Source organism: Apteryx mantelli, chromosome 1, assembly GCF_036417845.1.
Source record: "Apteryx mantelli isolate bAptMan1 chromosome 1, bAptMan1.hap1, whole genome shotgun sequence".
Classification (NCBI taxonomy): domain Eukaryota; kingdom Metazoa; phylum Chordata; class Aves; order Apterygiformes; family Apterygidae; genus Apteryx; species Apteryx mantelli.
In genome coordinates this window covers 166,236,347-166,264,242 of record NC_089978.1, presented here as the reverse complement: position 1 = coordinate 166,264,242, position 27,896 = coordinate 166,236,347, and the positions used below count along the sequence as shown (strand labels likewise).

At 40.1% G+C, this 27,896-nt stretch overlaps 1 protein-coding gene across 2 annotated transcripts in view; it reads right to left on the bottom strand.

Moving 5' to 3' along the window:
- Nucleotides 1–95: 95 nt before the first annotated feature.
- The window catches only part of EP300 (E1A binding protein p300), a 68,702-nt gene continuing 40,901 nt past the window's right edge, over nucleotides 96–27,896 (bottom strand). Inside the window, exons 13-31 of one of the 2 annotated variants that reach the window (XM_067310495.1) lie at nucleotides 27,306–27,461; nucleotides 25,764–26,198; nucleotides 25,034–25,222; nucleotides 24,146–24,302; nucleotides 23,470–23,588; nucleotides 22,008–22,247; nucleotides 21,332–21,420; nucleotides 18,758–18,838; nucleotides 16,124–16,180; nucleotides 14,539–14,616; nucleotides 13,380–13,447; nucleotides 11,759–11,909; nucleotides 11,250–11,396; nucleotides 10,714–10,827; nucleotides 8,722–8,887; nucleotides 7,879–8,043; nucleotides 5,608–5,769; nucleotides 4,836–5,117; nucleotides 96–3,473 (exon numbers count right to left, since the gene is read on the bottom strand). In XM_067310495.1, the coding sequence (XP_067166596.1) occupies nucleotides 1,239–3,473; nucleotides 4,836–5,117; nucleotides 5,608–5,769; nucleotides 7,879–8,043; nucleotides 8,722–8,887; nucleotides 10,714–10,827; nucleotides 11,250–11,396; nucleotides 11,759–11,909; nucleotides 13,380–13,447; nucleotides 14,539–14,616; nucleotides 16,124–16,180; nucleotides 18,758–18,838; nucleotides 21,332–21,420; nucleotides 22,008–22,247; nucleotides 23,470–23,588; nucleotides 24,146–24,302; nucleotides 25,034–25,222; nucleotides 25,764–26,198; nucleotides 27,306–27,461 (5,091 nt within the window). In that variant the 3' untranslated portion in view covers nucleotides 96–1,238. The remainder of the gene's footprint in view (nucleotides 3,474–4,835; nucleotides 5,118–5,607; nucleotides 5,770–7,878; nucleotides 8,044–8,721; nucleotides 8,888–10,713; nucleotides 10,828–11,249; nucleotides 11,397–11,758; nucleotides 11,910–13,379; nucleotides 13,448–14,538; nucleotides 14,617–16,123; nucleotides 16,181–18,757; nucleotides 18,839–21,331; nucleotides 21,421–22,007; nucleotides 22,248–23,469; nucleotides 23,589–24,145; nucleotides 24,303–25,033; nucleotides 25,223–25,763; nucleotides 26,199–27,305; nucleotides 27,462–27,896) is intronic. The other variant, XM_067310497.1, reaches the window with a different exon arrangement.

Genomic DNA, 27,896 nt, shown 5'->3' with positions numbered 1-27,896 from the left:
CATTTAAAGTAGCATATGGTCTGCTATCTCCCTCCTCGCACCATTTTAAGAACAAGCAACACATGTGGGAGAGAAGGGAAACATTAAAAACAGGCTGTCTGTCTCACACAGTTTATTTAACAATAGGTAATAAGAAATCAATTTTTAACAGTCTATACAGTGATCGAAAGTTCATATTTATAAGTAATCAACTTTAATTGCATGATTTACAACATTTGAGGGTTTTTTGCTTTCTATTTTCAAGTTTTACAGAAAGTGGAAGAGGGTGGGAAAGGGGCATAGGAGAGAAAGCAAGCATAAAGAAGAAACCCCAGGGACTTTTTCTCAGGTTAAAATCATCCCCTCGGAATTGTTTCTTACCCTCTTTTTTATTTTTTTCTTGTTAGATGTAAAAATAACGAAAAAAATTCTTTCAAGAAAACAGAAACCACAATATATATACTACATCCATTTGGCAGCTGCCCCTGTGTATTTGCAAAAATGTTGTCTTCTCTCTACATGTACAAATTATTTTAATACTTGAAGTTTTTTTAAGCTCAGACTCTTGTATAGAAAATTCTTGGAGGACAAAAGTAGACTTCAGGAGGGGGCTGAGTTATTTAATATTTTTACATTTTTCAAAGAATTGACATATTTCCAACCATAGAGGAAAAGATTGGTATTTATTTTAATATATATATATTTATATATGTAATGTATTTTTAAAGCAACATTAACCCCTTTTGTCCTCCAGTTTTAAGAAAATGTTCTCCTGTAGTTTTTTTTTTTTTTTTTTGCAGTGACACGAAGAAAAACCAGAATAGGGAAAATGTTTACCATCTGCCTCAGTAAATAATAACTATCAATATTACATATTTTCATTAATTTAAAAAAAAATAAAACCTATTGGAGGCATGAGTAGGGTGTTCTTTGGTGAACAGCCAAAGGACAGCCCTCTTTCCCCAACCTCCCCAACGCACACACGCGAGGAAAAAAAAAAACCCAAGAAAAAGGACTGGTTATGATTCCAGCCATAACAAAAATATATTCTTTGTACTCTACTGTCCCTCAGGTTCATTGTTGGTTTGTTTTTAAAACCACAAACTACTACTGCAGAGTTCAGATGTGTTCCAGGGAAAAATGTTGTTTTAGCTAAGAAAGATTCAAAAAAATTTGTCTTCAGTACAAAAAGTCTTGAGAAAATAAGTTTTTTTTCTTTTTTTCTTTTTTTTTTTTGCTCCCAAAATGCTACAATGTGTCTAGTGTATGTCTAGTGTACTCTGTGAAAGGTTTGAATTCAAGTCTGAGTTCTCGGAGCTGAGCCCCAGTTCTGTGGCGCTTGTACCATGGAGGCCTGCCATGCCGGGATTGCTAGCAAGCTGAGAAAGCATTGCACTCTGGTCCGGGCTGGCAAAGTGCCCTTGATCCATGGGGTTAGCCTGGGCAGCTACCAGTCCTGGATGTGGGGAGCTGGTCTGCGGGGAGACGTGGTGTGGAGAAGGCTGAGGTTGCATCCGGGGGGATGGGCTGGAATGGGGGGGCTGGGACTGGGGCCGTGGTGAGGGTACAGGCTGTGGAGAACGCACTTGATTGGTGAGCGATGAAGGGATCTGCTGGCCCTGTAAGTGTGGGGACTGGGCCTGATTGGGGAGCATGTGCTGTTGGGGGCTCATAGGATTGGGCTGAGCCGGGGACCCCATCTGCTGCTGAAGTAGCCTCTGCTGGAAAGCCTGCTGCAAACTGGCTCCTGTCTCTGCGCTCATCGCCTGCGGAAGCTGGCTTATTTGTCCCATGTTTCCTTGCTGCATCTGCTGCATGTGATGCTGCATTCGCTGCTGCTGCTGCTGCGGATACCCAACGCCCTGGGGCTGCTGAAACTGGTTGTGGTTGGCCATCCCAGGCCCCAGGGCTGGGCCTGCTCCTTGCTGCTGCTGTTGCTGCTGGTGGCGCTGCTGCTCGATCATCTGGTGCCGCCTCATGAGGAGGTCTCGGAACTGGGGAGCCATCCCAGAGTGATTCATGTTCATCTGCTGCGCCTGAGGATTCATCCCAGCCATGGCCTGCTGTGGCTGTTGCTGTGGCTGCTGCTGTGGTGGCATGCTGGGCCTCTGCACTCCTGCTTGCATGGGGTTCATGTTCTGCATGGCTGGGTTGGGGTGCACCCCTCCTTGCTGCCCTTGCATGGCCTGCTGTGGCTGGAGCCCCGGCTGACCCTGGGGGATGCCAGCCTGACCTGGCATCCCTTGGGGGTTCTGGGACCCTGCATACTTGGCAGCTCGCTGCTTGATGAAAGCCGCCAGCAGCTGAGGATTGGAGTGAAGGATGTTAAGCACCTGCTGCTGCTGCATGGGTGAGCTGGGAGACCTGAGAGTCCGCAGTAGGTTTTGTAAGGCCGCCTGGGGCAGAGGTGGTTGCTTGGGCTGAGCCGTGCCAGGTACCTGACCCATCCCTGGCTGAGGTGCCATATTCATGGGCTGCCCTGGCTGGGCTACTGACATCATGGATGGCCTCTGCATTCCTGGCTGCAGCTGCTGAGGTTGGGGTAACCCTCCCTGCACCCACGGTGGCTGCTGCTGGATGCCTGCTGGCCCCATTCCTTGATCTATATGACCACCAGGACCTCTGGCTATCTGTGGAGGGTTCATTCCCATAGGCGGCATCTGGGGCATCTGGTGCTGAATTGGCCTTTGGAAAATCTGAACCTGTGCCATCTGACGCTGGGTCTCTGCTGCCCGCTGGATCTGCATGGCCATTTCCACTGCTGCTGGAGGAGGACCCTGAACTGGTGGTTGAGGTGGCTGGGGTGGAGTTGGAGGAGTCACCTGGCCACCTGCCTTGCCCTGGGACACAGCACTGGGGGGCTGAGTTCTTGGCATGGTGTAGGGTGGCATATTGTTGGGAGGAGCAGGTTGAGGCTGTGAGGCAGGCTGAGGTGGAGGTTGGGGTTGTGGGGTTTGCGGTGTTGGGGGCTGCTGGCCTGTTGGAGTTGTTGGGGTGGCTGGCGTTGGTGAGGGTAATCCTTGCTGCTGGCCTACCACGCCGGTCCTCTGCATACTTGCCATCCGCCTTCGGAGCATCTGTGCCTGTTGCAGACGGTGCTGAAGTTGCTGCTGACGGAGCTTGTGTTTGATGTTGAGGCAAAAGGGCACTGGGCACTTGTTCTCCTGGCAGTGCTTTGCATGGTAGCAGCAAAGAGCAATGAGCTGCTTGCAGATAGGGCACCCTCCATTGGTTTTGCGCTTGCAACCTTTGGTGTGCTGGACAACCCGCTTCATCTTCTGACAGGACGGCAGTGAGCAGTTGGCATTGCGACACTGGCAGGCATGGACCAGAGACTGGATACAGCGCTGAATGCTCAGGCGGCGGGAATCACCAGGGCTCTGGGTGGTTGCGGTCTGCTGGTTGTTGCTTTCGTCATCTAGACCAAGGCCTAGTTTCTCCATCTTGTGGTCATGGTTCTTAGTGTTATAGCAGGTGATGCACAAGTCATAATCCTGGAAAGACAATGAAGGAACAAATCAACACTGTTCCTGTAACTCCATAATAAATAAATGGTTATTGCACCCAGACTTTTCCACACAAATTGTTACAAGAGGGAAAAATTCAACTTTTCAGGCTATGTTGAGGTGGTGGTGAAGGAATAAGTCCGAATTACATAGCCAGGGAAAGTGCGTGGGTGGAAGGATGTCTGAAATTTACACAAATATATACAGCTTGAAAAAACAAGTCTGCTTTGAGCTAATAGGTCACACATGATTCAGCTGGGTCAGAAAATCACTTTCTTCCATGATAGGGAAAGGGGAAGAGAAAGGCAAGAAATAGAATAGCTGCCCATCTGCTGCTTCTTCAATAGGAGGAGGTAAAAATGGCAGAGCAGGTACCAATTTTCAAAGATGAAAGAAAAATGCAAGCTGCTTTTTCAGTTTTCAGGTGAGCTGATAAGCAGCAGTGTCCTGACAGAACAACCTGAACAACACTTACATTCAGTGAAAGCAGCAGCACAAGATTTAGGGCTCAATACCTGATTTTAAGAAAAAGATGCATGTCCTTAGGATTCATTAATCCTTTGGAAATTTAGAATTTACTTTCTGATACATATGAGGAAATGGGACTGTCACATTTTAATCAGAGGCTTTCAGAACAGAATCTGATGCAGAGTCATTTACTACTAGCAGGCTGAAAATTTAAGTTATATGTCAGGTTCAAGGCGACTCCAGCTTTGGGAAGGTACAGCACTGACCCAGACCACTGGACTCGATCTTTAAACACACAGGTATCAAAACACTTCTGGAGTCAAGACTGTTCTTTGCAACTACAGAGTGACTGGGAGAATTATCCAAGTATATATCAGTAAAAAAAAACGCGCCAAGAACAGTGCGTATTGTTTGCTTTAGTTAGGAATCTGATTCATAGCATGGCAAAACCTCCATACCAGTAAACCAGTGGAGAGGCCTAGTTACAGAAGTACCATAGCTCCACACTCCTGACTGTGTAAGAAGAAATGAGGCATTGCTCTTTAGGAGGAAAAGAGAAAAAAAAATCCCACTAATCCTACTATTAAGGCTTAAGCACTTGCTACAGTTCCCAACTGCTTAAGCAGCAGCACCTTAATGAACTACAGCAAATGGAATTCTGCAGCTTCAGTTCTCCACAGCTTGGAAGTAGGAGACATAAACCACCCTGATGACTACTAGCATTGCCTGTTATGTTAAATGTTTCCTCTCCTCTCTGAGCTGCCAAGTGGTGAGTTGTACAGATGTTTTTAATCAGTTTATACTGAGAAATTACTTCAGGTAAAGAGCACTCTGGGCACAGAAATGAGGGGACACAAGTAAGGAAAGCTTGACCAAGCATACCTCACAAACAGTGCAGTGCCATCTGGTCTCCACATGATGTTTGCACTCATTGCAGGTGTAGACAAATCGGTCTTGACTCTGGGTATGCAGTTCCACCAGCATGCACATGGTTGACCACTGAGCCCTTCGTAGTGAGGAGAACTCCAGGTGTTTGTCTCTAGCAAGGGTTAGGAAAGCATCACGCCCATCCATCAGGTCACAAGGAATGAGTGGGTCAGGCTCAACGATGGGAGGCAGAGAATTGGCTGCAGGGCCAGCAATGAGACGGATTACAAAGAAGACCTGAAAAGTAAAGCAAGAATAGTTAATGCCAGCACTGATCGAGAGGTTTTAGTCAAACTTTGTTATGCAGAATATACAATTCCAGGACTAACCAATACTTGAATGATGGGCTGACAGGGTGGTGATTTGGAAAATGTGTATGCTTGCAAGGACTGGGAAAATTTCAAACCTCTGGATGCATTACAGGTTCACCTTCTTCAGGACTGTTTGGTAAAGAGCACTGGACTGAACAGTCTAGTTTGCCATGACAGTTTTACTGTTTGGAAGTTCTGTACAGGCACAATAGTATTTACCCCAATGCCCTCAGAACACAAAATGCCCAGACTTGCTGGTACCCTTGTCTAGTGTGCCACTCTATACAGGCTTGGCTGAGGATTTTAATTACAGCACATGATTCTCCTGGAAGGCTTTGTATCAAGGCTTTGCATCAAGGCTTTGCACACCTGTCTGCTTAAGTAGAATATATATTTCTCACTCTATCAATTCTTACCTCTTTGTGTTTCTCCATAGTGGCATATAGCTTTTGGGACAGATCATTGGACACATTGGGCATGCCAGGCTTCTTCTTATTGCCACGACTCAAGCTGCTCTTGTTCTTACTTGTCTTCTTATTGTTCTTCTTTTTGGCATTTTTGCTGTCTCCCTTGCTCACCTATTAATTTTAAAAGCATTTTTTTTTTTTACTTCACATCAGGTATTGGAATTATACCCCATCAGCATTTTACTACTTTCACGCTTTCTGTAACTGAAGGATTAAACACATTTCACAGTGATTTACTCCGAAGATAATTACCACAATCCCCCGAAAGACTAAGTTAATTCAACTGGAATCACTCCAGAAGATAACAAGATGAGCAATACATAGTTCTAAAAATACTAAAAGCATAAATGCTCAGGAGGTATAAGGGATAAAGAAAGCTAAACAATATTTACCAAAACCTGTTCATCTACTACAGTTCAATACTGAAGAACATCTCAGAAAATCCCAAAGGGCTTCAGCAGATGGCTTCTCAATGCAATTCAAACTAAAAATAACTGAAAAGCCCAACTGATTTTGCACTAACCAGAGGTAAAAAAGACCTAATTCACCTAGATCTAGTTTCTTAACATTACAACCATCTGTCCCTTGTCTAACAATTTCTTTTTATAGACTGCATTGAACTGAACATTATATGAAGTTGTTCTCAGTCTGAAAGGCATTATTAGCGCAAATTCTAGTATGCAAGATAGAATAGGAGAAAGGCACAACAGTCAAAACAGGTCAACTTCACTTCTATTATAATCAATTAGCAATGAACAGTTTATTCCCCTCTGTACTTCTTAAAGGGGCCTCTTGAGGCTCTAGAGCATATGATGATCAAGATCCAAAGCAATTTTTATTCAAATAAGCTTTTTCCTAAGCTTAAAATAACTTTGACGGGATGGAAGTTTCCAGCAAACATGAATGACTATTTCATCACTTAATTTAAGAATACAGATTATTATTGCCTCATTTTTAAGAGGTGAGGCATTGGGTAAAGTCTTAAACCTTTATTTTTAATAATGATGGTTAAATAGCAATATGCAGCAGGCTTACCCCTCCATGGGATTTTGGGCTAAACTGCTGTGAAAAATCAACATAAGTGTTGACAAATCTCTCACACATGCAGCTAAGTCAGATGCCCCAAGACTGGTTTCTGGTATATTTGAGAGATAGGAAGTTGTAGCTATGCCAAACAAAAAACTTTAAACAGGCCCTTCCTAAGAAAGACACTAGTTAAATTGCAAATTTGATAGAGTTGCCTAACTCCCAGGTTGGTCTTGCACTTAAGTCTATTTAAAAGCTTTAAAAGGAGGTATTGCGAAGCAGGACACAGGAGAGCTACAAACTAGTTGCCATGCTAAGCCTAACTTTTTTGATGTATTAATCACTTGAGAAAAAAATTCTCAGCCCCACAAATCTCTAATACATAACAAGGTGACAAAACAGCAGTGTTTAAACAGGACTAACTAACAAGAAGTACTGTAAGCAAAACTAACTTCATCCTAGATTCATCTCCTTTTCCATAAAAGCCCAGAAGATCAAAGACTGCCAAGTGCATATAGTTCAGCATCTTCTCCTTTTCCTATTTACTCTTGAATTAAGTGCATCTTTTTATGTTCTTTTATTGTGGAGTGTGAAAGCACAGCTGTTGCACACTCTCCAGAAGATGTGCACAAACAGGACACCAGCAAGAAATTTCTCTAGTTTGAGTAGCCCAACAACAAATTCTCAACAGCATTTTGTGGGTCAGATCCTCAATGCCTTAAGACTTTCCACTACAAAAATACCCTACACAGACACAACTACTAAACCAAGGCTGTCTGTTACTTTCTCAGAATGTTCTGCTAAGATCTTTATTATGACATCTAAGTTAGAGAGAAGCGTTAGCCACTGTCCAGAAGCTAAAGAATAAGGAGAAAGCTTCAAAGTCAGGCTGAGGTTGTGACACAAACATTAGATAATAATTGGATTTCAGCAGGAAAAATATTTAACTAGCAGCTGTATCAATTAAATTTACTTTGGTAATTAGTTAGGGTTTACAGCCAAAAGAACAGCCATTGCTAATAAGAATTAGCTTAGTGATTAACAGCTCTAACATAAAATGTAAAATTTGTATTTATCTCGCAGCAAAGGTGAAATAAATAGCCAGTTAACCAAAGAGCCTGGGCACTTCCTTTAATTAGCCACAGGTAGTCACAATTTTTACATTAGATCATGAAACAGCAGAAACATTCTTACATCCGTGCTTTCATTGCTAGTGTTTTCTTCTCTCTTCCGTTCTTCCTCCTCTTGCTCTAGTTCCTTAATACTCTCCTCCAGAACATTAGGCCAGAAATCCCCTTCAAAGTATGGTAGCTCTTTTGCACTTGTTAGACGATCTTCTGTTGCCTGCTTAAATATATCCTGAAAAGAACAAAACACTTGGTTACAACTATTACAAATCAAGTGTGTTGAGGCAAGCTTTTAAATAAATGATAAAAAAGGCATAGGGACATCAAGCGCAAGAGATGACTTTATTTTACAATCCAGTTTGAGAGCACCATCTAAGTGCAGATTTAACACTGCAACAGTTACAGACAGTTCCTCAGTTTGCAGTGATATTTCAAACATTCCCACTCCAAAGAAATAAATCATTAACCATCACTGTAGACTCCAACGTGCATGCTTACCAAATGGGACAGTATAATCACTATACTGTCCACACTAGCTGAAGTCCTGATAATTTAGATGATTTTAGATACTTCCAACTGTGTCAGTAACCTAACCCTGAAATTTTATTTTTTTTAACACAGGAAAACTAAAGATTTCAAAAACTGCATTTACATTGATAAAACAAGATTTTTTTTACCTAGAATTTCCCAAGAATGTAGTTTTCTTGCAGAAGGTGCATCACCATTTCAAATCTCTTGCTAAAATTATTTCAGAAGCATATGCTTTAAGTACAATATGTTTTAACTCTAAACTTGTACTGCTCATCTCACTTTAACACATACACCAAGAATCAAACACAAGGCATAAGGCAAGGAAAGAACTAAGACTAGTCAACCCTCCCACCCCAGTCCAAACATACACTTAACAAACCTTGTAATCATGCACAATGCGCTCCGACACAGATTTGTCCAGCATCTTTTTGTACCACTCTTGCAGTCGCTTGGGCTTGGGTATCTTTTGGTCAGGAGGATGGCAGTGGAAGATGTAGTCGTCTCCTTCACTAGGTGGGCACGCCCAGATATGTCCAGTAGTATACCTAGCACGGTTAAAACAAAAGAGTACATGGGGCTCTGCCAATTGTTAATTAAGCTCGCTTGCCTCTCTGCCACAAGATGGAGCCACCACAAAATTGGCTGGTGTTAGCAGACGGACAATAATTATAGTTCTCCAAGATTTTAATTCTAGTGCTCATTCTGGCTTCATTCACGCAAATACCATTAGTGTCTTTTCACTAACTTTTAGAAATTCAGAGCTTCACGCAGAGAGATTAATGTAAAGTGTGCATGTTTTCCAGTCTAGAGGTAAAAATCAAAGCCTGATGTACACTTGCAATTACCATCTGCCAATTGGCTAATTATTACGTAAAAGAAAGATGGAGACTAGATATTTTAATAGGAAAATGCTGAATTATTCTTCCTTGAGACAGTGTAGTCACTCATTACTTAGCGACATTTTAAGAACACATTTACCTAAACATACACTTCACTTTATTGTAACTTCTTTCTTTTTAACTTGAAAAATACATTTTAAAAGGTTTCACAATTAGATTTAGGAATAAAGCAAACCAGTCACTGTCAACCCATGCTACCGGGTACACAATCATAAGCACTGCCAAGACAGAAGGCATCCAAATAGCAGCAGCTGCAGAGAAAGCTCACTACTTCTTCCTCAGTTATTCTCCATCAGTTTTGAAAGAACTCCAGTAAGAGAAATAATCAGAAATCAAGTTAGAGAAAAATAACCATCCTTGCCCTGTTGAGAAACACATCTGTACAACCCTGCCCAGGCCCTGGAAACTGTAGCCAGTTGTCATTCCTTCTGCCTGGGAAGGGAGAGATGATATTGCATGACCAATATTGTTTTCCCAAAATGAGAACCTGATGTTACCCATTAGCACAGAAAACAGCATTAAGTAAAACTGATGCCTGAGCACTATGCAGCAATTTTACAGGCTTCCAGGTTAAAAAATACATATATATGTGTGTGTGTGTGTGTGTATATATATATATAAATAATTAAAGAAAGCAGAACAAAATGTCTGACACCTGCCTTCAAAGGAAGATATCATCTCACTTAGGTACTGAAGAGTGTACCACCTCCGTTCTGACTCCCCTAATTTTTCCTGTGCAACTATTCTAAACATAGTCCCTAACACTTTCTTCTTGAATAACTCTTTGCCAAGCTATACCAGATACTTTTGGCAATAGATTGATGTTTACTTCACTGCCATTTCTACTTCAGTAACCACGGTCATTTAGTTTCCACCTTTCTCATTTCTTCAGTTGTTCTGTGTTCTCTTTTGTGCTGTCCCTTGCATACTCTCCTTTTTCTCTTCTAACTTTCGAGATGCTCACAATTTCACCTACTCCTTCTGTAAGAGATTTCTTAGTAGCCTTGCACAACTGTTACACAGTTAATCAGTACAGACAAAATACACTTACCTTTCTCCTCATAAACATGGGTCATAAACATGGGACCTTACTTGCAAGCCCCAAGGCATGACTTGACCAAAGCAGGAGCATTTCACAAGGATTTTATCATCAACAAGGCCAGCCAAATTTTACGGTCCAGGTAAGCAGGTTCACTTTTGCTACTCAGACTTAAGGAAGTTTTAGATCAGTTCTGAAACTCTTTATACATCCAAAAGATCTGAAGCACAAGCCTGCTCTGAAAAACCTACAATCCATTTTTAGCTCTTCTCCTCCTTCTCAAGTATACATGGGTATTCAAGGCCAATTTATTCTATCACTTGTTGATACTTAGGCACTATATTCTGCACAATAGGGCTCAGTAACTTCATTTGCACTAGGAATTACTTATCACAAACTTTGCACAGAAAAAAACATTAAAAAAATGACTTACCCTAATTTCTTTACATATTCTAGGTATCCAATTAGTATTTCATGATAGACAGCAGTCCTCAAACATTTAGGGCGGAAGAAGTGAACACTGTCAAGGTAAGATATATACACTCGCCTGAAAAAAAAAGACGACATATACATTATATTATACATTACATATTAATACATTATTTATTTGAAGCATCCAGTGCAATACAAATCTTCAAAGACTCTGGTCCTAATTTACTTCTAGAAACTCATCTTTCTTTTAATATTCCAGCCTCATCTCTCTTGAACTATCCAGTTGCTTCCTTTAGAATGCTGACCTGATCTTGCTGTCAGCATGCATGCCAGTCAGCCTCTCCAGTAAGAAGCGATTCTTACTGAAAAAAATCCCATTACAGACACTACTTTTACTAGAAACACTACTAGCTACTAGAAACTAAGAGAAATTAAAGTCTTTTGATATGCAACACTCAAGATCTATACAGAACTTCAGAAAGTCCACCCAGCTGAGACAGTACTAAAAATAAAATCAACTTTCTTGCAGCTCCTCACCTTTGATTGGGTGGGGGACAATCTGAGCCATACTCCTGTACATGCATCCCAAAGAAGCACAAGTCTACACCATCAATCTCCTCAAAGGCAAAAAGCGCTTTTGTTCGATAAGGAAAAGACTCAGCCATCTCTCCACTGTCTACAAACCTGCAGATTACAGAAAGTAAAAGGGAATACCAAATATGTTCACATATTAGAGAATACAAGGCAGTAAGTAAAGACAACAATGATGAATGATGGCTACTGCAAGTATAATTTTAAGATAATTTAAAAAACCATGCTTAAAGACTACTCAACTACAAGACACCACCCACTTTTTACTTTGAAAAAAAATGACACTGATCACAACTATTTAATATGCTGCTGCTGTAATATGTTTGCCACAAGCTGGTCAGTGGTGAGGTTTTGAATACAATACAGTCTTTACTTTTTCTAAGTAGTAGCACATAAGAAAATTCAAATAGCTTTTTGCTTAGAAGAAAGCAAAATTAGAAATTGAAAGGACATACCTTGCCTTCATTCCTGGTTTTACTTCTACAGTTTTGTCAGATGCATGTACCACCCTAACTGTAACCTCTCCTGCCTCAGGGTGATTCTGTCGTCTTAGGAAATCATTGACTCTGTTCTCCAAGAAGGTACCAAGTCTTGTAGCAGGTAACCCTACAGAAACAATACAACTCTGGATGTATACAAAACTGAACAGTTCAAATGGGATTACTCTACTCAAATGTTAAATTAAAAGTGTTTTCTAATGCAGCCAGTCATAATTAAGGCTCCTCCTAAACAGAAGCTTTTAATTACTCAAAAAACTGGATTACAAACACTGCTTCCAGACTTAGATCCAAGAGTTGATGTTGCATTTGGAAATATATTCTTCCCATAATGTCAGACTGTAGCCAAGTCAGTATCTTTCCTTACCAAAAGGAAATGCAAATATATTTTGATTAAAAAGGACTACTACTGTATCTGCAAGTATATATTTTGTTAAGTTTTTCCTTTCAAACAAAATTCAGCCAAAAGAAGTACAAGCAGAAAGTTAGCTGACAGACGACCTAAAGTTGAAAGGGAATTTAAGACTCTTGGTGTATCAGGGCCTGTCTCATTGTCTGTAGCTTTTAATAGTTAAAATCCATCAACTTTTCTATTATTCAATTTGATACCTTTTCACAAAGCATCACTATACTACATTGAATATGCAATGCAAATAGGTGGCTAGAAACATCAACTGAGAAAAACTGTAAAAGAACCCCTGTATTCCTGTAGTATTCTCAGTGAATCCAGAAAGTTTGGATTTTGAAAAGAGACAAAGATGTTGAAACCATCCATCCACTGACTGGTTTGCTTTTCATTTCATTTCATTTCACAACAACAGTTAAAGAGAACACTTTTGTGTCTAAGCCCATCAATTCATCCCCTAAATTTCAAGGTAGCTTTGGATATTCTCCTTTCTTTTTGTCAAAGCAGCACTTAAAAAGTAGCACTATGTAGCACCTATCACATAGCACTATGTTTTTAACACTTGTTTAAATCATGTTTAAATCTTGATGCTATTGGTTTTCTTTTTTTGAGCAGAAATACAACTATCCACTATTTTAAAGTGCACCAAGTTAAAAAAAGCTTTTGAGACACTTTTGTCTATAGAACAGATGGACGACTGCATAAATTTCTTCCTGTAATGCTTTCAAAACAGCTGCCTTAATCAAGAGGAAACATCTGTAGAGATATTTGTCACCAGCTGATGCAACCTTTGTCTCTGTCAAAGCTTTTAAGAGCAGCAGTGGTCGTAGTGACTTGAACATGTCATCATAAACTTAAGTTAGACTGCAATCGCACAGTAACTATTTCCCAATGCTATTAATACTGCAATTGAGATAAAAGGCCATGTATCTTGCATTAGCAGGACTCTAAAACAGAGCATTAACTCTCTACGACAGACTATTAACCTGAAAACACCTGTGAACACAAGTATTCTGAGTATCACAGAATTGAATCTGGTCAAAACTATCCTCCCACTTCTAACTTGATTAAAATAAAAGATTGATGCAAATGCAAAATGAGCATAAAAGCCACTTCTTCCCCATTCTTAACAAATATTATTTAAGATTTCTGGTGTGAGTATCAGAAGCTTACTTTTAGCAGAAAATTTGTTCTCTTTCCTGGTTCGCCCTGTTTTCTTTAGGCAGCCATCACAGAGAAAGCTGAAGCAGAAATACAAGAAAGTGAAAGATCATCCCAAATCAAACCATAAATTCCTTAGCATCTGATCATTAGGAGCAAAACCTTTTAACAGAGAGAGTACAGAAAAGAGCTTAACTGAAATTTGAAGTAAAAACAAAAGACAAAGAACACTGCCAGCAAAAATGGCCCAACTGTTTCAGGGCTGCAAGTAGAGGCTGGGAGCTCAGATGGTGCATACCTCATCAGATCCTCCTGCCACCACCTGCCAGCTTGAGCCCAAAAAACAAGGTCTTCACTAGGATGTCTGACAACATTGGCTTAAAATATTCCTTCTCAAACCACTGTATCAGCTGAAGATGAGATACTGAATTATATAACACTGATCATTTTCTTTAAACACCCGAGTACATTGTAGCATGTAAATGATGGGCAGATTCTTCCTCAGCTAGAGGACATCTACTTCAGCACAAATGCGAATGGGACAACAAATCAGTAAAAGTAATAGCTCTCGTCAAGAGTGAAACACCTAAACTCTCTTCAGAGAGCTTTATTTACCTATGATTTATCTGCTTTTTTAAAGGGTATTAAAGCAATTGGAAAAAACAGTATTTTAGATGATCCATAGCTCTTGATCAAAGGGGAAGAGAGGTCTTGTTTTTCAGATTTAATCTGATCATTGAGGTTAAAAAAAAGCAAATTCCTCTGTTAAGTTCTTTAGTGGTTACAAAACTTTTATTTGAAGAGGACAAAATCTGAATCGTACAGAAAGCGGATCAGTATGAAACTGTTACAAGAACTAAAAGCAGAACTCCTTTTCACAAAGGACTAACATCTTTAAATACAGAGTAAGCTTGAAAGGCCCTCTTCCGATTATAGGAATGTTAGAAATATCCAAAAATAAAAACTTCACATATGATACAGTAAGATATGATATTTACATTAGAGTTTACCATATATATGTTCTGCAGACCTTTCAAGTGGCAATGCAACTTTTCCCATTGGATAGGATTTTTTTTTAGGCACAATTTTAGAGGTAACCAAGATAATGAAGTTTATACAAAAACACTAGTCAATCTATCAGATACTGTCTAGTTAAGGAGAAATTCCTCACCCAGAAGGCCAGATTATCTCATTATGAAGAACACAGATCTGGTGCATTTTTCTTCCACACTCTATACATTCAACAAATCTGTAGGGGGAAAAAAGGAAGGTAGGGAAGTGAGGTATGGTAGCAACATTATTTGGTAGTGTACTTTGTAACATTTTAATAGAGGTGCTCTAGCACATATGCTCTTGAGCCTGTTAACATAAAGGCATGTCCATACTGAGCACAGCCTGCAGACTGATTTAAGGACCAGTCAGATCAAGTCAGGTAGACTGCAGGGACACGTTATTACTATTTGCCTGCCTTACTGCCATCTACCTCACTTTATGCATAGATATGTACATACGTAAATATATATATATGTGTGTGTGTGTAAGTAAAAAATAAAGATATATTATATATATATAACGAAGCCCTTTAAGGATCAAATCTGTGACCTGCTTGTAACTATAATGGAGAGGAAAATGGATTCACAGGTGGCAGAAGTGAAGAACCAGAAGAAACAGGCTGGCTCTAGATGCCCCATCACATTTAAAGCTTAAGATATGTTGCAGGAAGGTGGGAAGGGGGAGGAGAAAAAAAACAGTAGCAAAGTCAAAGTCACATTCAGAAGGCCAGCAGAGATTTAAGGACAGCTGAACTAAGTTATATGGTCTCCTTCACAGATGTTGGTTAATATAATTTTCTGGAATACCTAAGGTTACTTCATGTATTGGGACAGTGACTCCTTTTGAACACATCTATTTATAAGAGTCTGAGACTCAATGAATGGCTGTCATTTATGTAGGGCACATTGCATCACATTAAGTTAGGCTTTTATTCTAGTGTTAGGCTGCATCTTCACTATAACAAAAGCAAAGACAAGTTATGAATCAAGTTACTATTCTCTCCCTCCCACAGCCCTTGTAAAATGGAAGAACAAACTGGCTGACCCTTAGAAAGATAGTGTGGGAAGAATACACATCCTTTTTGCTCATTCGTTTGACAGCAAAGATAACATTTTAGGAGTATCGGCACAGGTAGATAATGGAGTGCATGAAGTGGATTGAAAAAAACCTCAGGAACATAGAGGAAAATCAATTGAGTCACCAACATCTAAACTTTACTGAATGTCTACAGTTCTGCTTCCAGGGCAGTGTAGAAGAATCAGTTGATTCAAATTTAACAGATCTTTTCCTTTTAGTACAGCTGCCTGTAAAATGTGACAACTAGAAAAGTCAACAGCATCAAAAAAGCTACTGCCAAGTGACACAAATAGTTCTGAGACTTCATGCACTTGCCACAACAAGGTTTCAAATTGCTGAGTTATATGCATTCATCCTTCTGTTGAACCTACATTCAAGGCAACCAAATGCACTAATTCAAGCCCATACATTCAGATTCATATTTTTCTCAAAAGCAGATACAGTAATTTGGCATCCGAGGACAGAATGCCAGATATGCTGCTTACAGAGCAGCACCTGTCAGTTAACAGAGTTACACTAAATTTGGAAAACCTTGAAAAACAAAGGTGGTGATGAACGAATAGTATGTCTTTTCAAAATAGTTATGACGAAATGAGGATCATTCAAAATGTGACAGCATTACTTACAGTTCAGGGTCCAGTGTATCATTTTTCCTTTTTGAAAACTGTTCTTTGTTTATCGTGCTATGGAGAAACAGGTGATAAAACTCAGTTTTAACACAAAATGACATATGTTCATGCCATACCACATTCATCTCCACACACCAAGACAAGACCTGCAATTCGGTTTCTTAAACACTCACTAGCACTAAGTAAGGGAGCTGGATTTCACAGAGGGGGAGATAACTGAAGTATATGGCACCCTTGACTCTGCCTGTGGCAAAGATGCTTTTCTATGGGACAATAACTTGCAGAGAAACACATTTCTCCCTTTTTCAGTTTTACCATAAGATAAATGAGTAGCTTGCTGACATTCAAGTTTTGGACCAGTTTGATCAGTCTGTCATAGTGAAATGACTGTTTGATATGCCTACCCGACACTTTGAAGGCAGAGAATTCCAGTTATCTTTGGCTATAAAGAAAGGTTATCTTATTTCAGATTCCTCTAGCCCTCCTCCTAGATTAAATTCAAAAGAGAAATTTCAGCTGCCAAACCTGCAAGCCTAGCCCAGCCATGACTTTTTACTTGAGCTTGACTTTTCCTTCATCATTGACAGAGCCAGCAATTCCATCTGTTTGACAGTGAATTCCAGGTATCTTTTACACCAATCTGGCACAAAGTAGTCCAGGACAATCACACAAGCAACATCCAGATCTTTGAGAACCTACTTTTAAGAGGGAGCTGTATAATCTGAGCTGATCAGTGCATGCTTCCTTCAGAAGCAGTGACAGAGACTCAATCCAACTTGAATGAGATGCATTAACCTTCCTACCTGTTTATTTCAGTAATTATCCTGAACACAGCCAGCTGCAGAAATTTTCAAGCTTGTTATCTGATGAATCAAGAGGGTTTAATCTACCAGTTACTTCAAATTGCAGTTTTACTCACCATATTAATAAACAGGACCTTACACATATGTTCCTGAGCTTTTTTGCTTTTACTCATTTTAACCATGTGTTGTGGAGACAGAAGAAGGGAGGAGGATCTCTCTGCTCCCGTAAAATGAGTTCCTGGGACAAAAGCTGTAAGTGGGTGAGGGAACTTATTCAAACACATACTTGCTCCTCATGTGTAGCCTATAGTCTCCATCTTCACTACATAACAACCAAGCGTTTAAACCAGCTATGAAAAGGAAGTATATCAGGAACTGGAAGTCTCTTTCCACTTTCTTACCACCACTTGTGTTCAAAGAGCTTTTAGTTGTTTTAACTAATTTATTTATATTTAATTTATATATATATACACATATATATACACACACACATATATGTATATATAAAAAAAATTTGTATCTAGTATCTGTATTGCCAAATGTAGTGCAAAAATTCAAAAGCACTCTATGCCTTCTGACTCAAAGGTTTGTGGCAAACTGTGCCAATTTATATGCAAGACAGATCACACTGTATGAGTGGCTAAAGAAAAAATTATATATTAAGTGATTATATTTTGAGATTTTTATAGAAATTTTATTTATACAGATAGTGGCTTCTCTCACATAAGTACTTCATATTGCAGATCTCTCATTAATAAAACTGGACAACATGAATTAAACCCTGGGTCCTTGCTTCTAGTAGAGTAGCAATCCATACTATCCCCAGGAACATTGCCCAAGACCCTGACCAGCATACGAATGTCATTTCTTCCTTTCCTCCTAAAGGATAAATGTGCTCCTGTAACTGCCTAAGCCCCAATGGATTCTTTCACAACTGTTCTAAATAGACACATTCCTCAGCATGACCAAGATTTGGTTGTGTGCTGCTAAAGATAGCTTCTACTTCCAATGAAAATTAATTCAATCCATTCAGTTATTGAACTTTGACAACTCTTCCCTTGGCTTTAGGCTTTCCCAAGTCCCTTACTTGCTTCTATTTAGAGAGTTCTTGCAGTATCCTTACCCCAAAAAGCTTTTACAGCTCAAAATCTCCAGAGTAACTGCTTGGTACTCATCTGTTCCTCAAGGGCTTCCTTAGTCGCTGAAAATCTGTTTCAACATTTTTCAAGAAAGCAGGAGGATAGTACAGTGGAACGAAACACTGTCCAAACAATTTGCTGTTACCAGTTGCTGGAAAAGGCAACTAAATCCATGCACAGCTCCAGTGTCATTCCAACAGTAAAGTATTTGAACGGCAAAAGGAGGTCATCTGCTTCCAATTTACACGAAAATTGTAATTTGGAGTTGAATACAAGTTTAATAGCATGTCCAGTCTATAAACAGAAGGTTAAGTTTGACTTATTTCAGAAGATGTCTGTCACCTACCTGCCTGCAGGCATGGTTAGTTTTCCCCACAATAAAATACTTCCACATTTTTTCAGGAGGAAAAAAAATGAGGATTCTCATCTTTTCCCTAGTGGTATAGTTATGGTATTAAGCACCAAGTGCTTATTTATTTCTCTTCACTACAGTTCAGTCAATCCAGATTTTAAAGAAAAAAAAAATACAGTAAAAACCCAGGCTTTTAAAGAAAAGTTTTCTGGTCCTCTCTATACTGGCCTAGTAACAGAGGGGGTTACCTCAAACTAAACTCCTTCCCTTTGAGAAAGCATTTTGGACCACGATACAGCTTGTACACGTGTATCACCAAGCAAACACAACTACTCACGTTTGAGGTTGTGATGGGTCATCCCCCAGAGAAACGCTCTCTCCTTGAATTTCGTTAAAGCACTTCTCGCAGAAATGATACCTGTCAGCAAGAAGGCCATATTTGGGTGAACTGCTCTGTCCACACAACACAGCCCAAGCCAAGCAACGGAGCGACCAATCACAGCAGGCCAAGGAAGGGACAGGAGCAGAGAGCCAGGTCATCAACGGCGACAGGGATATTCAATGACGCAGATTTATAGGCCCCACATTGTGTTTGGTTGGTTTGGGTTTTTTTTGTTTGTTTTTGTTTTGTTTTTTTTTTGCAATCAAAGCCAAGTGCAGACAACAACAAGCATGAAGGAAAAATAAAAAATAACACACACAAGAACAAACAAAGAAATAGGAGTTTGCAGAACAAAGAAAAACAAAAACAGAAGCAGGACAAGACAACACAAAGCAGAAAGCCAAGGCAAAGCACAGATTAGCATTAAATCTCTCAAATGGGTTCACAAGCAGCAAATGATTATAACAAATTAAACCACAGAGTATTTCATTTTAGCATACCCATAGCTCTTCATTTTAATAATCCATGCCATGTACAGCAAAGAATTAAAATGAGAAAGGGGAAAGAGCAGAAGGAAGGAAGAACTACTACTCTGACTTGCATATCAGCGTAGCAATTCTGTTCGCAGGAAAACGTGCAGGAAGGGAAGAGGGATAGTTTTCCATCTTAAATGTACAAATGCTGAAAGGCCACAGGATTCTCTCCCAGTTGAAAGGGAAAGCTAAACATCAGAAGCCTAAAGGACAATAAAATCTGTCCTCAAAAACTGTAAAAACTGCATGTTAAGTAAGTGTCTAGCATTAACTGCACACACAGTGCTCTACATTGATACGATTCTGCCATAGCCCAGTTCATGAGCATAGAACAGTCCAAGTATCAATACAGCAAACACTACAGAGAAAGACATCGTTTACACTGGAATGAAACAGTGATTCATTCCAGATTCTACCATATTCCTCAAAAGTGTGTTGAAACTATGACCTCTCCATTACTACCGCACATTAATTGTGTGCACAAAACATCTAAGAAATAAAAGAAAATTCAAACAAGTTGCAACAGTTCGTTATAAAGCAACACAAACTGACACTATAGCAGCTGCTAAGCTAGGAATACAGGTCATTTAAGCCTCTCTCTCAGTCTTCATCTAAGATAACATATGGAAGAGTAATTTTCTTCAGTAATTTACTTCAGTAATTTTATAAATCTATCTACAGATATGTATGCACATGTATAATGTAATTTACAGATCACATGCATGCATGCGCCCCCCCCCCCCTTTTTTTTTTTTAACAAACATTAGAAGCGAATGTTTGAAAACACGTAAGCCTGTCAGGTTTTGGAAAAGTATTCTTTCAATCCATCTGGTGCTGACCAATGGATAAATGTGAGTGGAAAATAGAGCACTTCGCATCATGAGTGAGTAAGTTATGCAAGTCCAAAATTACAATAGTTTTTATGGGATACGACAAACTTGTTTTCCACTTCTTCACTCCTGAATGCTTCCATTCACTACTACAAACCTCCATGAAGTCTAAGAAAGTTAAGATAGAACTCCTGTAGTTCTTCAGTGCTTTCACCTGACCAGGTGCTTAATGAACTGCCAGTTTTGCAAAATCTTCTTGATTTCAGGTAAAAGCCTTTTTTTTTTTCCCTTTTTGAAAGATGTTGGACAAAACAGAAAACAGGAACTAAATTGATGGAGATGACATAGCTTGGAGGCAACCAGCTCTCTGCTTTAACAGATGCATTCTGGTGACAAGCCAGGGGATATGGGAGTGTTAAAGCATCTATTTCCTTGTTTCTCTTCCTTCCCCCCAACTCCCACTCCCAACAGTAAAATGATGCCTTCTCTCAGAAGTCAAGTAGGTTTAAATCCTTTAAGAAACCACAGGTCAAAAAGATTAGTCAAAAGAGCTGTAGAAGTGACAGCACTTTACACAGCTGCTGACAGCCACTGTAAGACAACTTCCTTAAGGGATCTTAGGGAGAAAAAGAAAGAATCAATCTACACAAGATCTGAATATACAAATCCTCAATGAAGATTTGCACCACAAAAAAAAAAACAACAAAAAAAAAAAAACAAAAAAAGGCTTGTTCTTCACTGTAAACATTAGAAAAGCAGAAGGACTTGCCAAGTATAATATATATTATGAGCTTAATATACTCGCTGTATAGTTTAGTCAGAAGTGTTCTGCCTGAAAAATACAGCTGCATGGTAGGGAGCAAAGACAATAGGCTTTTGCATATATGACACGTAGATAAGTGAAGATTTATTCAACCGCAGGATAAAAATCTAGTAAACATCACACATTTCTGCAAACAAAAGAGGAAGAGCAAAGATTGCAATGAGCTTTTGTAGAAAGAACTTATTAGCACACAAGGTAAGCTATTTAAGGGCACTTCCAGCAAGTTTTTGTCTTGTGACATAAAGGTGCGCACGTATAAAGAGGGTGTATATGTGTATACATGCATGCCTTTAACAGATTGATTGCAGCATGCACAAAACTGCACCAAGCAAGTTTTCCTTACCTGTTCTGGTAACTGTAATAAGTGGCATCTCGAGGGATTGTGCATAGCTGTTTGCCATAGCAACACAAAGTCTGTGGTGAGAACTCCAACTGCAAAGAGGAAAAGATCTTCTTAGTACTCATACATGTTTTCACTCACTCTCCAAAGAAAGCAAGTGTGACCCAGACAGTGATCATTAGCATCTCATTCTGTGCACAGATCTCACAATTACAGCATGAGCATGAAGTGCTAGAGTCATTTAAAAAATAACCCTTCAGTGGACTGCTATTTTCAAGTTAGCTCTTCTTCAAAGAGGAAAAGCATATCAAAACAAGACAATGGAAATACAGGTAGTCTCAACATACACAGAAATTGAGAGCACTTTTTCTGCAATTAACAGAAACATATCTGTTTCATTGCCAACAGAAGACTGGTTTACCCTAATCAAAAGCAAAGCAAACCTTCAAGATACAGTTTTTATTCCAGGACTTACAGATAGGTGATTTAAGCAACAGATAGAATTAAAAGATAAAAACAACAGACATCAAAAAACCCACACTAAAACAGATTTCTCAAGATCCCTAAATCCTAGTTACACTTTCAGAATTTGACACAAAAGTTGCTAATTGCAACTGCAGTATTTTCCCCCCTGCCTCAGTATCAGGAAGGAAACGTACTAAAAATGTTTTCTTCTTACCTTTCTTCCACAGCAATAACCAAGGCTCTGCATAACCGGGTCAATCTCTTGCTCAAACACCTCTGCCAGTTTGGAACAGTACTTATACACTCTGGACGTTTTGCGGTTATAGAGCCAGGCATTATTGAACATGAGCCAGATGTCATCTACATATTGCCATGGTTCCTGATACTGTCCCGTGTCTAGCTTCCTCTTGATAGTAGAAAGGTCCATGGGGTTCTTCACTATGTCAAAATAATCCTGCAAGAATAAGCAGCGTATCAAGACACTACTACAGACCTACGTTATGACACGACAGCATAGGTATTCCCAGCATACAAATCCTGCAATACATCAAGAAAAACAGGTTCTTCCCTGACTTGATTGTCAAACTCCTTGTGACATGCAATGAAATCGCTAAGCAATACCACATCACTTCCCAATGCTTCCTTTTTTATTATTCCTTTATTTTTCAGGCTCTATTGCTCTTCTGTTGAGAAAATGAAGCCCCTCTAACACTAGTCAACAAAAGTTTTATGGAAAGGAGGAAATGGCAGTGCTGTAGCTGATCTGAGGATATATGCAGGAATGGTAGAGTGACTCTTAAACAGATCGGACAAACTAACAACAAAAAACAATATACTTTATTAAACTGATAAAAAATGTCATGTCTTCTACAAACCTTTTACCTAGAGAATGCCTCTTTTCAGTCGCCCTCACCCTCCTCAGGACCTCTCCTCTTCCTCCTAAGAAAGCCCTCCAAATCTGACAACCATTTGTGAGTTTGCTTAAGAGTATTAGAAACACATATGCCTGCTTAGAACAATACAGCAGGCTTTAAATCCTTGCAGTTTTTACCCTTAAAAAAGTTTCAGGCAGAAATTGTTGCTGAAAACATCTAAGTAGGATTTCTACACATACATATGATGTATACATAGTATCCTTGTACATTCAATCCAGATTATTTAAAACACAGATCTTTGAAGGATAGCAACTTCTTCTGAAGATGATTCTAAAACAAGCAGAAAATTCAACCTCAAAAACTAGAAGCTGAGTAGTCTCCTCTTTGCTAACAGCTTAATCATCATTTGATGGATTTTTTTTTTTAAATGATCCAATTTCCCCATGAAGTTAGTTCAATGAAGTTTTATGTATGACAAGAAACACCTACAGAATTCAGCAACAGAAGCATCACAACATGAAGCAACATCCATAAAAAACCCACACAGCACTAGGATTCGTTGGCAATCACTTCATTGTATGGTATGCCTGCTCATTTTTCAAAAGGAACCCTGAATCAACCAACCTTAGAAAAATAAACTTCTGACTCAGATATTGTAAGCGCCATTGCCTAAGTTAACCTCTTCAAATGCATCAATATAAAAATGTGAACAAGACAGACTTAAGCTGTCTTCAAACGGATATGTCAGAAAAGTAGAAGTTCGGAGTCAAAGCCAGGAAAGTATCTCACTAAGACACTCACAGGAATTCCTAGTAGTTGGGGATCCACAGGCTGTCGAAATGGAAGAGACTCCGGATCCTGACGATAAAGTGCCTCCAGTGTTGGCATAAGCGCCTGCCGCAACTCTTCTGGCTTGAAAACTTTGGAAAAAACAATCAACATAAGCAAGGCAGCAGAAACAGCTATAAGGAAGAAACCTCTTGAAAAATGTGAGTTCTATGAGAAAAGACTACTGACACAATGGATTTAAGATACTTAGCATGGCTTGCTTACACTCTGCAATGCTGAGTTTTGTGGAGGATATTAAAATGATCATCTGGACACAAAGAGACTGTCAACGTATCGAAAAGGATCTTGTTTCAGCACAGAATGATACCAGTAAATTTAACAGAGTCAATTTACATTTTGAATGCATCCCCTCTGATGCCAAGAGAATGAATTTGTCTAGCAAATTAACAGAAAAGTATCTCCGATCTCTATTTTATTGACAGTTTTACTAATGCTTACTGTCTAATACTAAAGCCTTAAAGAACTCACCAAGCAGAGCCAGTTAAGAGCATATGTATTATTAGACAATTTTGTCCAAAAGCCACAAAGAACCACCCATATAAGCCTACAGTGAAGAAAGCTCATTTTTCTCCAGAGTTTTCTCTAAAGAGATACAGTGAATTTCAGTCAGAAGAGTGTTCCTGCTTACTTTTTTTCTTAGACTGCCCAGCTGCTGGAGAAGACTGAGTAGCTGGAGTAGTAGGTCTCTCTTCCCCCTCTGGTATTTCAGTCTTCACTTCTGACTTCTTCTCTTCTTGCTCCATTGGGTCTGGTTTACATTCCTCCACCACTGGTTCCACTTTAACCTGGAAAGTGGATTAGAGCTTGTCACTTACTAGTCTCCTATAGAGTCACCATTTCTGTCCTTTACACCTATCTGCTGTCCTGCCTACCACTCTTCCTTAGGACTAAGGATATCTACTCTGCAATCAAAACTGCATCTACAACTTGAACAGATGTGCTAAAACCTATCTTTAAACACCAGCTAGACTGCACAGTACTAGCAGCAAGGGGCTGCTAATCAGTGCTGAGCTGCAAGTAGATACATAGGTACTCATCCAGCTCTTCAGTCAGCTCTGACCATTTCTCCTGTGCTGGGGCTGCAAGCATGACACAACAGCCACAGTTCTACCTGTCAGTGACAAGCTGTCAGAGCCCAGTGGAGCAGCCAGTCATGTACACACCCATGATAACTTAACAGCTGACAATAACATTCGAAGGACTGACTTGAGCATCCTCTTACATTAGCAAACATTTACCAAAAAGCCTCACAGCTGCAGCCACATTATCACAGTCCTTATTGTGGCCAACCCAGGAAACCAGTACAGTCAGTCTACTGGCTGCAACCCACTATTTCACCCCAAGACAGAGACCTTCTTTGAGAAGGGGTAGGGGAGATGATGATCCAAACAACAGCAGCAGGTAGCATCTATAGCTCTCCTTGAGCTCCAGAAGGAATGGCTTGCATGGAGCAGAGAGTATCTAGCAGCACTGGATACAAAAGATATTCCACCTAACAACTGGCCAACAATCTCACCTCAGATTTCTCCTCCATCTGCAACTCTGCCTGTTCTGGTTCCCCCTCGTCTGTTTTAATATCCATTTTCACTTCCTGCAAAGGTGGCTGCTGCTGTTCTGGAGCAGTCTGCTGAGAGTTCACCTCTGTGCTGCTGGTAGATGGGGGGTTGGACACCTGTCCATCAATGCTTACGGCTGGTTGTGAAAGCTGAGAAAAAAATCCACACTCATTACAAATGAGCTTTTAATGAACCTATTATGTTTCTTCATTCCAGTCTACATTTTATCCATTTCATACTTCCCCCAAGTTTAAGTGCACTCCAGTCCTCCCACTTGCCTCACCTGAAGAAGGCACTGCCTCACAACTCCAATCACAGAGAGAACATGCAACAGAAACATGCACTGAAAGGCCTAGTATATAGATAACTACATATTCTCTATTGTGCAGCACTGTTATGCATATGCACACATAACTGAATTACTGAGGGCCTTGTCCATGTTTCACATGGAATTTCAAAACATGCACTGGAATACTGCAAAGTAATTCCTGCGTGGAAATGCCAGATGATCTACAAACTTATCTACAGACAAAAAGGTTCCTTCCCAAATGTAACAGAAGCTATTCTGACATTAAACATCCTGGGAGCTATCTTCATCATCAGACTCGCACAAAAATAAAGACTCTTACTGAAAATTAAACCTCACACCTAGTGATTTGCAGGGAAAGCACAATTAAAATATTTTCTTACAGGTGTTGTGGGGTGCTGAGGCTGCAGTGGTGCTGTTGGTGTGGGAACAGATGCAGTCTGCTGTGACAGGGGCTGCTGTTGTTGCTCTGCAGAAGGGGTAACTGGAACTGGAGGCTGGACTTGTGGAGGCAGCTGTGCCTGTGGAGGTGTTGGAGTCTGCCTTTGAGGGGGGTGCATAGTTTGAGACTGTGGTCCCGGTGGCATTGCCTGAGGGGTAGGGGTGGGGGCAGTGGTGGCAGCTGCTGCCACTTGCTGTTGCTGTGATCCCAAGCTAGGGGGTGTGTGGTGAGGTGTTGGGGTTCGACTCCGTACGGGAGAAGGAGAATTTCTGTGCATGGGAGGCTGTGGAAGAGGTGGGCAGTGAATATGGCTCCCTTGAGAACCTGGAGCCATTGCAGGAGAATTCACAGGACAGGAAGAGCTGGTCATTTGTGCCTGTGGGAAAACAAGTAGACATTTGCAATGACTTGAAATAGAAAAGGAGAGAAACTATTGCTAAATGGCTGCTTTTCCACAATTACTGGCATACTTCTAAAAGTATAACAAACTTTTTTTTTTTTTTTAAACTCCATTTCAAAAGGAGAAATGGGCTATGCTATTTAGGTTTGCTCCACATGAACATAAAGCTGCTTTACAGCTTTTTCAGATCTAAAAGAGAATTTTCAACCCAATAACTAATACTCTAATATACTTAGAGTGCTACATCTGCTACACCTATATTTAGTTTGCAAAAAATTTCCTTCTGAAACCATAAATTTGCACATCATAAATATAGGGCAAAGCCCCACAGTGAAAAAAGCATTCAAATGCACTTAGAAATGAACCGTTTCCCTGCTCCCCGCCCCAAGACTAGAAACCGAATTTCTCATCATCAAAAATAAGTATAGTTGCAACTGTACTATTATGAAATCACAGAAAATTTGGGATTGTTCAGGAAGAAAGCTGTCACTCTGCAATAATCTTGCCTGCAAACTAAGAGGGAGCATCAACAAGAAGCAAACTGATGTTCTCTACTTCCTCCTGGCCTGAGAAGTTCTGGCTGAAAAGGGAGATGGAAAGGACAGAAAGAAAACTGCCAGAAGGTGAACTCAGATCTTCCCTAGTGATGACAACCTCCACCCTCCCAAACAGTAAGCCAGCAGCACACATTTGAGGGTCTTAACTGGACATGCCTTTTTATGACTTATTTTCCCATCATCTCTTAAATTCTCACACTCTGCTGCTTCACTGTTCAATAAGAAATACTGAATTGCTGTATGCTGAGTAACAAAATTCTTCTTTCCTCCATGAAAACAAACTCCAAAACAAAAATCCTGTGTCACACTGAAGAAAACTAAGCCTGAAAACAAGCTAACAATGTTTCCACACTTGCCATTCCCAAAGTTACCTCCAGTAAAATGTAGGAGCTCAATAAATGAATTCAAATGACTAAAATTCTACCAGCATTTTGAGAAAACAAGTTCTCCATCATTACAAACTGAACAATGAAACCTGTGTATGACAGAGCCCAGTGATACCACCTTCCATAAATAAGAAACCTACTTGAGAAACTGGTGTCTGATTGCCAGGCTGAGTCATAGGCATGCTTGCTGTGTTCATTCCTGGGGAAGAAGCAGGAAACTGGTTTTGTTGTAGAAACTGATTCTGACCAGAAGGCTGGCCAACTCCTGGCTGCTGCATACGTGAAGGAAATCCCATCTGTTGAAGAGGAAAAAGAAAAAGGGAACGTATATCACACCACGTATGTACACCTCCATAACATTTTACAAAAAGTATTTCTCTTGTTGCAGAAACTGATGCCTGCCACTCTTCTGTATGATACAATATGGAAAGCCTGTTAAAGTTCCTCTCAAAAGAGAGAAGTTATGATTCTGATTAGTCAACTAAGGAAAAGATTATTTTCAATGGCTCAAGGTTTATCTTTGTTTCTTGTTTTAAGGATATGACAGCATAACACCCCCCCCCAGTCTTAATTTTTTAGACAAAGAAGTCACTCCCTACCACCGAGTTCTAAAAGCTGACCATAGACCAGACAAATCTCCCAATGGCGATGCAAAAGGATTGGCCAAAGGGTTTGCAGAATGAAGAACGAATGCTTTTTTCTTTCCTTTCTTCCCCCCTCCCCATCCCCCC